Source organism: Populus nigra, chromosome 10 (assembly GCF_951802175.1).
Source record: "Populus nigra chromosome 10, ddPopNigr1.1, whole genome shotgun sequence".
In the NCBI taxonomy this organism is placed as follows: Eukaryota; Viridiplantae; Streptophyta; class Magnoliopsida; order Malpighiales; family Salicaceae; genus Populus; species Populus nigra.
The window spans coordinates 3081082-3089980 of record NC_084861.1 but is presented as its reverse complement, the minus strand read 5'-3'; the positions used below and the strand labels follow the sequence as shown (position 1 = coordinate 3089980).

At 35.7% G+C, this 8899-nt stretch overlaps 2 protein-coding genes across 2 annotated transcripts; one reads left to right on the top strand and one right to left on the bottom strand.

Annotated features, from left to right (window-relative positions):
* Positions 1–774: 774 nt before the first annotated feature.
* On the top strand, positions 775–4445 carry LOC133705097 (serine/threonine-protein phosphatase PP2A catalytic subunit). Its single transcript, XM_062130191.1, has 6 exons — positions 775–1324; positions 1839–1953; positions 2892–3000; positions 3080–3157; positions 3609–3800; positions 3895–4445. Exons 1-6 carry the CDS (start codon positions 1069–1071, stop codon positions 4066–4068), a joined length of 924 nt encoding a protein of 307 aa, XP_061986175.1. The 5' UTR covers positions 775–1068; the 3' UTR covers positions 4069–4445.
* A 253-nt stretch (positions 4446–4698) lies between these two features.
* Positions 4699–7888, bottom strand: LOC133705098 (uncharacterized). The gene is made up of 4 exons (XM_062130192.1): positions 7732–7888; positions 7541–7661; positions 7013–7306; positions 4699–5065 (listed from the first exon to the last, which is right to left on the bottom strand). Exons 1-4 carry the CDS (start codon positions 7809–7811, stop codon positions 4946–4948), a joined length of 615 nt encoding a protein of 204 aa, XP_061986176.1. The 5' UTR covers positions 7812–7888; the 3' UTR covers positions 4699–4945.
* Positions 7889–8899: the final 1011 nt, after the last annotated feature.

The window sequence follows — 8899 nt, the reverse complement described above, 5'->3', positions numbered from 1 at the left end:
AGAATTTTGAAGCTAACATTACATAAACTGGCCGAAACTGGTGCAAGAACTCGGGTTTAGGCAACTTTGGTTTGGTATATTAAGACCAGAAAGGAATGATTTATTGCAGTAATGTCTTTTTTATTTGCTGCTTCATCTTTAAAAAACTGACACTGCATTCAAAGGCTTCATCACACTTATTACAACAGGTAAGTCTCTTTTAAAATAAAATAAATAGAGAGAAAGTTGTTGTGTAGGGGCTCCTACCACTATTTTAAAACCCACCCAGTATATCTTACCTAACATACTAATTTATTGATATGATGATTTAGAGCTTGGATCATGCTTGATCTTGATAAAAATAAAAAAAAAAAATATTAATTTAATATAAGCTAGTTAAAATTTAAATTTATCTATAACCTGGCTAGAAAAAACCTAAATAAAATCTAAATTGATATGTAACCTACCCAGAAAAAAAATATATTCAAATTGATTTTTATTTTTTCTCAGAATAATATATTTTTAATCATTTATAAAATAATCTGAGACAATGTACCTGATTCGTAGCTAGGACTCCTACAAACCACTACCAGTTCCATTTCAAAAGTTCAAAAAAGAGGAGCTTTACCGACACGTGTCCTCCCTTATTGATTTGACGCGGCGGAGCCGCCGGAGAAAACAAATTTCTCATTGCTTACAAAATAATTTGTGGCGTTGTTGACAACCTTTAAAAAAATCCAGGAAAATAAATAAATAAATAAAATTCTTCCATTTCATTTGCATTTGAGTTTCATTTCAGATCTCCCTTTTTTTTTCTTTCTTATAATATCCCAATAATAATAATAATAATTGTTAGTACAAAACGACACATAAATTTTTATTTCTTAAAAAAATTAATTTCATACCTCACGGCTCACAGAGGAGAAAACGCAAGGCAGAGAGAGAGGGGAATGGTAGATAGGTAGATCTAAGAAACGAAATGTTTGGGTCCTCTGTAATTTCGAAACCCTAAAAAATCAGAATTTTAATAGAAATTATTGTTTTAAAAATAAAATAATTGAGATTGAGATTGAGACAGAGAAAGAGAGGATGCCGTCGTCGCACGGGGATCTGGACCGTCAGATCGAGCAGCTGATGGAGTGCAAGCCTTTGGCGGAGGGGGAGGTGAAGACGTTGTGCGATCAGGCGAGGGCGATTCTGGTGGAGGAGTGGAACGTGCAGCCTGTGAAATGTCCGGTCACCGTCTGTGGCGATATTCATGGCCAGTTCTACGATCTCATCGAACTCTTTAGGATAGGAGGGAATGCACCTGATACCAATTATCTCTTCATGGGAGATTACGTAGGTCAGTTTTTCTTTTCTTTTTATGTGATTAAAAATGATTAAGGGCTATTTTTATGTTTTCTATTGTTTCCCTTCTCCTTTTGAAGGACAAAGAATGATCTATTGATGGTTTTCTAACTTTATAAAATCGTGTTGGGAATTCGTAAAACTGCTGAGAATGTGAGGCTGTAGGAGCTGGCTGCGTTTCTAATTGGGCGGCAGACTTTGACTGTTAGGAGTTGAATTTCATTTGCATATGGGTTAGCTAAGTTGTATGCTTGGTCGAAATGCGAGAGCCCCTGAATTGCCGTTGATGGAGCTTGAGATGTATGCTTAGTTCTGATAGAAATACTGATGATCTTTACGTTTGTTGTTAGGTTATGGATTTTTTTTTTTTTAATTACTTCCGTTTTGTTAACATTGTTTTTAAATGTTGAAGGCCAGAATGTTGAATGGGGATAGTTTAGAACATTCTTTGAATTTTTACATTTACTAAACTCTAGCTTTTTCTAATATTGCCGATTACATCAATGCAGATCGTGGGTACTATTCAGTGGAGACGGTCACGCTCTTAGTGGCCTTGAAAGTTCGTTACAGAGATAGAATTACAATCCTAAGAGGAAACCATGAGAGCAGGCAGATTACTCAAGTGTAAGATTCTGTTTTTCTTTCTCAATGGAAGCTTTACTTGTGATTGAATAATATGAATTTTGATACTGCTCAGCGAACACAAGAACCCATGTTTGTATGTTTCTGCAGGAAGAGCAGGTTTTTTTTAATCTTCTGTCTTTCATTGTTAGATTTCTTGTTTGTCTTCAAGTTCCTGTCATGATGACACTGTAAACATCAAATATTTGCACAGAATTTATGATATTTGGCTGCTCAGATCTAAGTTGTAAAACTCTATATGGAGACCACTTCATTTTCTGTCCCATTCATTTTTCCCAAATAAGTGGCTGTAAAATATTTCGTATCTGGGTCTCAAATTTCATATTATCTGGTCTTGTGAGTTAACTCAAGTGCCAGCTGCATCTCATCAGTGGAGTTTGTGGGTTCCATTCTGGTGAGTTCTTTGACAGGAGCATGGTGATGTTTATCCATACAGTTATATGTTGGCTTCATTTGAAACCTTTGTCTGTAAAGGAGAGAATTCTTGTTCCTTGACTTGAAAGGAAACACTGTGAAGCCACATATAATTGGAAGCTTTAATCAAAGCAATTTTCTCTTCTCAAGTTGAAAGGGAGACTACATGGATCTAGGATGATAACCAATTTGTTTTCCAGAGATGAATTGTTGTTGCAACGGTATATTGTGTCATCTGATGTTAATGTGGGACTTGCTACTCGACAATCAACTAATTAATATCAGGCCTTGGCATTTGACTCTTCTCTACCACACTCAGCTAACTTTAAGTTCACCTGTACACCCCTCCAAAATTATGTGCTGTTAATTTTTCCAATAATCTGAGACCAATTATTTGCACCAAACACTTCACTTGTTTTGTCCCTTCCAAAAGAACATCCTCAGCTTGTTTGTAGCCTAAAGGCTAAACTTTGTTTACTAAATGATTCATTTCAATTCATTTTCAGGTATGGTTTTTATGACGAGTGCTTGAGAAAATATGGAAATGCTAATGTCTGGAAGTATTTCACCGACCTTTTTGATTATCTACCTCTTACAGCCCTCATTGAAAGTCAGGTTTGTCACAAGTGTTGTAGGATTTTTGCTTCATGCAATCGGTTATCAGCTGCTCACTGCTTCATTTTTTTTATTGCAGATCTTCTGTTTGCATGGAGGACTTTCACCATCTCTTGATACGCTAGATAACATCCGAGCTTTAGACCGTATACAAGAGGTATGAGTAACTGCTTCTCATATTTCAAATTCTTAATAAAATTGAAGTATATAATGGTTATGGTGTATGGTGTGCTAATCAGCAATAATTGAAGGTGGTTTGCAAGCTAGCATGGTGTCCTTTTCCTGTTATGTGAACTTCCATGCAAGCTTTTTTTCAGATTAATGGAATGTAACTATCATAGAAGTACTGCATCCAAAACTTGGTTATATCAGTGATGTGTGCTATTTTTTAGCATTTTCTTTTTTGGTCAAGGATTGAAAGTAGGATACCAGACATTCCCTTCTGCCCAATTGCACTGCTATACTATCATGTCATCCGTATCTTCATGCAATAAAGTTGCACACTATTCAGTGCATTGCCAACTGCGGCTTTTTTATTTTGCCAGCTTCTAGTTTTCTGCGGTTGATTTTGGTTAAACAATCACATCTGTCATTCTCTGCACAAGTAGGTTCCACATGAAGGTCCAATGTGCGATCTCTTGTGGTCTGATCCAGATGATCGTTGTGGGTGGGGAATATCTCCTCGTGGTGCTGGATATACATTTGGACAGGATATAGCTGGGCATTTCAATCATACCAATGGACTCACTTTAATTTCACGGGCTCACCAGCTTGTCATGGAAGGGTACAATTGGTGTCAGGTGACTGAACCTGGACAAGACACGTCTTCTTTCCATGTTTTTTTTTTTAAAAAAAAATGAAACTTGTTGGTTATAAATCTCATTTTTATTTCAGGAAAAGAATGTGGTTACTGTATTTAGTGCTCCCAACTATTGCTACCGTTGTGGGAACATGGCTGCAATTCTAGAGATTGGAGAGAATATGGACCAGAATTTCCTTCAATTTGATCCAGCACCCCGGCAAATTGAGCCTGACACCACGCGAAAAACCCCGGATTATTTTTTGTAATTTCCATATTCCCGCCAGCTGTTTGTAATCTTTGTTTGCTGCTGCATCACTGTAGATGTGTCTTAAAAAGAGGAGCTTTCGTTGTTTAAGGCGAGGTTGATCGATGACATCATTCTTTATTTGGAATCTGCTGTTGCTGTTGCTGGTGCTTCGTTGATATGCTCGAGTCATAAAAAAACTAACAGAAGGCAACAATGGCCATATTTCTTGTATATTTACAGATGACGGAAGCTGCAATAACATGGTATATCCTGTGCTGTAATTTGACAAACTGGAGTTAGAGAACAGGTGTTGTTTTGTGAGCAAATGTACGCTGCTTACGCTATTCTGATTTATAAACAGAACCACAGCCAAAAGTGTTGCATCCATGCAGAAAATGCTGAGCAACTTTAGTTCCAAAAAGAAAAGGTTAATGCTGCAAAACCCATAACAATGCTGTAACTACACTGCTGTGTCCCAACAAAATTTACTCATGCTCGACATGATCCTTGTATGCTTTCATCAGTGGGCGTATGCTTTCCCTGTACATGGTGGATGATTTTCAGCCCTCTCGATCAGTACGAGATTGGTATGGAGGGTTGATACGACAGGCACGTTAATGCTGTCGTAGTATAGAAGGAACTGCTGCCATTCTTACCATCTAAAGAGCATCTATAGCTCTCTCTCAATGGTTCCAAGGGTTTTGTGCGTCAGGAAAATATCACGTAATGAATACATTTCAGAGCAAAAACGAAGAATTCAAAGAAGAAAAGATAATATGAGCTGCGAATGATAAAACACTTTTGTACACAAACCAAAAGCTTCGAACCCTCGGATATCATTAAAACTGGCTGGCTTCATGCGGGGGAGGAAACCTCAGTTGAAGAAAATTACAGACTTAAAATCTGGAGTTCATCTGGATACTCCCTGGTCCAGCTCCAGACACCCTGGTAAAGGTCTGCTTTCTTCGGAAGTACACGACTGAACCACTTGCGAGTAACAAACACAAAATTATCCCCTGTTGAAAGCGATTCAGACCATGAGAATGAAGGCTAGCATTAAGAGACCCAACTACAGTAACAGAGTGCTAGCAATTCTACTTGCCAATCTCACACCTCATTAAATACAAGAAGGAAGAGAACTAAGCAAGGGAGGTGCTGCTCATAACATTCCATTCAAACATTGACCTCCTTGAATCTATAAGTTGATTATTGCACATGCTTTGTACTTTTCATTCACTGCTAGTCTCAAGATAAAAAGACATGGCATACCATGCAATATAGAGCAGATATCTATATTTTCTTTCTAAATTGTCTCCTTTAAAAAATCATGAAACTTGTTGAAACATATAAATCAGAAGACATTTCTTTCTTGGGAGATTTTCTTTGAAAGTAGGAATTGGAGTCCTGTGCTATAACTCCATGCTCGTGATCTCAATGAGAAGCATTGCTCATACAGTATGATGCGGGAAGAATAGGCAAAAGGTAGCAAACACAGCCAAAGACTGGTTGTCAGGACTGAACAGCCAGGCAAAAGAAAAAAAAATTATAAAATTCTCAAAACATCAATAACCTCTGTTATTACTACAGTAGCAAACCTCAAATAGTCAACAAAACATTTAAAAAAAAAATTCCTAGCCCTTAAAAATAAATAAATCCTAGCTGTTCAAACTACTATTAATAACTAATACATAAGTAAAATCCTCATTATGCGACAACTGCTACTGTTAGGATTTGCTCCTGCATCACAGAACCTCACTAACCAAAACCTCAAGGCTCCCATTTCGAGGCTCAACATTCATCAGACAAAACTCTGATATTGGTTAGCAAGGGATGTGAATGCACACCCAGAGATTGAAATACTTGAGAACATGCACCACTGTACTTTAGAAAGGAAAAATATTAAGGGTTAATGATACTTTCTCAAATGAACTCCTAAGGCCTTTGACAAATTAATTCTCACTCAGCCGGGAATCCTCTTGAGATAGTGAGTGGTCGAAACTTTCGGATCTAAATATATATCGACAAGCATAACAAGTCATTTGACATTTAATCATTCTGATTCTTGCTAGTCCTTAAATTCATGACAGTGCCGCTCTACTCTTATGATAAACATAAAAATTATGAAAACTTAGGTGGCAGAAATTTAGCATCTAAGTAGCACATCTCTTGGATTTTCAATTTACATCATTCTTGAATTAGAGGACTGAGACTAAACAGCAAACAATCGAAGGACCACAGTGATGTAGCCAAGGGAAAAGAGATATATAAATTATCTCATTTGTAATGTTCTAGTTTTCCTTGTAAAATCTAGTCTACTTGGGAAATTTAGGAACCTTAACACTGTTAGGCAATATAGTTTATTTAACGACTATAATATTAATTAGGAGAATTCTATTATTTATTTGTTGCTGTTCACCGCTGCTGGTACCTTGGTTGAGTGGTGGAAAATATAAAACCAAGCCACCAGGGCTAGGAGCTTTTCTTATTTGAATTCCTGTTTCCTGTTAAGTTCTAAACTAGCAATGCTTTTGGTGCCTATAACAGGAGCTCCTATATTATTTAATCAAAGAACCTTGATAATGGAATTACAAGTATTTTGGTCTGGTCTCAGACCTGCAGCATTGAGTTTCTTTTCTCCAAACGTTATTTTCTTCTTCTGCCTTTTCTTTCATTACATCCTTTGCTACGATAACATTGGATTGCTCTTGACAGCAATATTAATTTCCTAGATTTGTACACATCAAACCACCACTCACCACAAATCCTCTGGGACACAAATCTAAAGTATTCCGACATGAATTCAATATCAATGCTGAAGTGATCCTTCTCTTCCATCACTCATTTAGATTTCTTACCTACAACCACTTAAAATGCTAAACAATGATAACAAACAATGATTCAATTCTAACAAGCCATTTTCAATAACAACAAAGAGAATTATATTTGGAAAGACAACGGAATACCTCAAAACCAAGTACCGACAACTTCTCTGCGTTAGCTGATATACAGCTTCTGTAAGTAATATAAGTCTGAACTCCATCCTTAGCTGAAGACGAACCATCCAGTAAGATTCTACCCTCGTTAGAGGCAGCATCTTGCAACGATACATGAGAATTTACATTGTCGGAGATTTCGACAGCAGATCGACCATTTTGAGAATGCTGCTTCCCATTTTCTTTCTCTGTACCATGTTTAATCTCAATACATTTAAAAGGGATACGATAGCCAGTCTCGCTGCATCGATAGTTTTCATCACTCTACCAAAAAACACACAGAATACTATAAATAACAATATCTCCTCAAATCTTAACAAAATTATCATCATCATCATTTTGCATTCTTTACAAACAAATCCAAGGAATAATTGAGACTAAATTACACAATTATTATACCAAAAAACGTCGGATAAAATCAAGAAATTATTATTATTACTATTATTATTAAAAAGAAGAGAGAGAGAGAGAGAGAGAGAGAGTGAGAGATCTTGAAACCTTCTCAGAGTAGGCGCAGGGAACACAGGGACCAGAAGGAGAGCAATCGAAAGTGAAGTTGCTGCCGTGAGGTGTTTCTTTGAAACTAAGTAATGTTCTACGCCCTACGCCTCCTCCATTTCTGCTCCAATTCAATTTTAATTAATTTCATCAAGCACGTAAACTTGTTAAAAAGAAAGATTTATACTCACTCTGTGGCGTGAATTGAAGAGACCAGCGCGAATACTACTGCTGCTACTACAAGGATCCATGCTGATTTCCAGCACGCCATAGTTCTCTCCTTTCTACTCACGATTCATTCCTCTTTATGTCCTCCAGCTAGCAACCATGCTGTGCTGATCATGGAATAATCCTGACGCTTTCTTAGATGTTGGGCCTTTGGCCCATAGACAATATTTTTTTTTCTTTTTTCTTTTGTAAATGAGAATGATTACAAGTAAATAAAATAATTTACGAGGAATACTCTGTTTGGTATTGCGATAACTGTTATAGTTATGATTTGAAAAAAATTGTTTTATAAAAAGTACTTTTAGTTAAGGTTGGTTTAAAAATATAGATGTTTGGTTGAAATTGAGGTTGAAGAAAAAGTAATTTAATGTGTTTGATTAATAATGTTTTTAAAATTGAGATTATAAAATAATTTTAAAAAATATATATTAATATTGATGATTTTTAATTTAAATATTGTGAATTTAACTATTGCTATTACATCATGAAATAAATTATACTTTATATAAAATATTTTTTATTATTCCATGAAACCATCTACAATTCCATTACGTAGAAAATACATCCGACAAGAACTACAGTTTTCATAATTTTTTTAGCGTGTAATAAAATTAGATAAAATATTATCAGGTATAAAATTCACTCTAAACTCATTTTTAAAAAAATGTTAAAAAAATTAACACACTAAAATAAATTTTAAAAAAAGGGTTCATGCAGTGCAAGTGAACAGTATATTACTATACACTGTTCATGTTAATTGCGTTGTTCATTAAACAGTGCAATTAACATGAACAGTGCAAGAAAAGCAAGAAATCGTTGTTTTTTTTAACTGCGTTTCTAGCACAAAAAACAAGTGGGATCCATGAACAGCATATCACTTTTTTCTTTAACCAAACAGCTGAAAACTGCGTTTTAATTAAAACACAGCTACAATTACGTAGTCAAACAGGCTCTAAAAAAGGGAGAAGGAACGTGAAAAATCCCTACGACTCTTAAGTGTTGGGCCCTTGGCCCATGGACAATATTTTTTTCCGTAGAATTATTAATTCGGCTTGAATAATCATCAACTTACTTGTTAATTTAGGTCCATGTTTTTTAAAAAAATTAATTTTTTTTTATTTTTTTATTTTA

What these genes read in the sequence shown, in the direction of transcription:
- LOC133705097 (XM_062130191.1), top strand. Translation starts at nt 1,069, where the DNA reads ATGCCGTCGTCGCACGGGGATCTGGACCGTCAGATCGAGCAGCTGATG. An exon ending in AGCAGGCAGATTACTCAAGT is followed by an intron (nt 1,954 to 2,891) that starts GTAAGATTCTGT and finishes ATTCATTTTCAG; the next exon opens with GTATGGTTTTTATGACGAGT. An exon ending in AAGGGTACAATTGGTGTCAG is followed by an intron (nt 3,801 to 3,894) that starts GTGACTGAACCT and finishes TTTTTATTTCAG; the next exon opens with GAAAAGAATGTGGTTACTGT.
- LOC133705098 (XM_062130192.1), bottom strand. Translation starts at nt 7,811, where the DNA reads ATGGCGTGCTGGAAATCAGCATGGATCCTTGTAGTAGCAGCAGTAGTA. An exon ending in TCTTCAATTCACGCCACAGA is followed by an intron (nt 7,662 to 7,731) that starts GTGAGTATAAAT and finishes GAATTGGAGCAG; the next exon opens with AAATGGAGGAGGCGTAGGGC. An exon ending in TGTCGGTACTTGGTTTTGAG is followed by an intron (nt 5,066 to 7,012) that starts GTATTCCGTTGT and finishes CGCTTTCAACAG; the next exon opens with GGGATAATTTTGTGTTTGTT.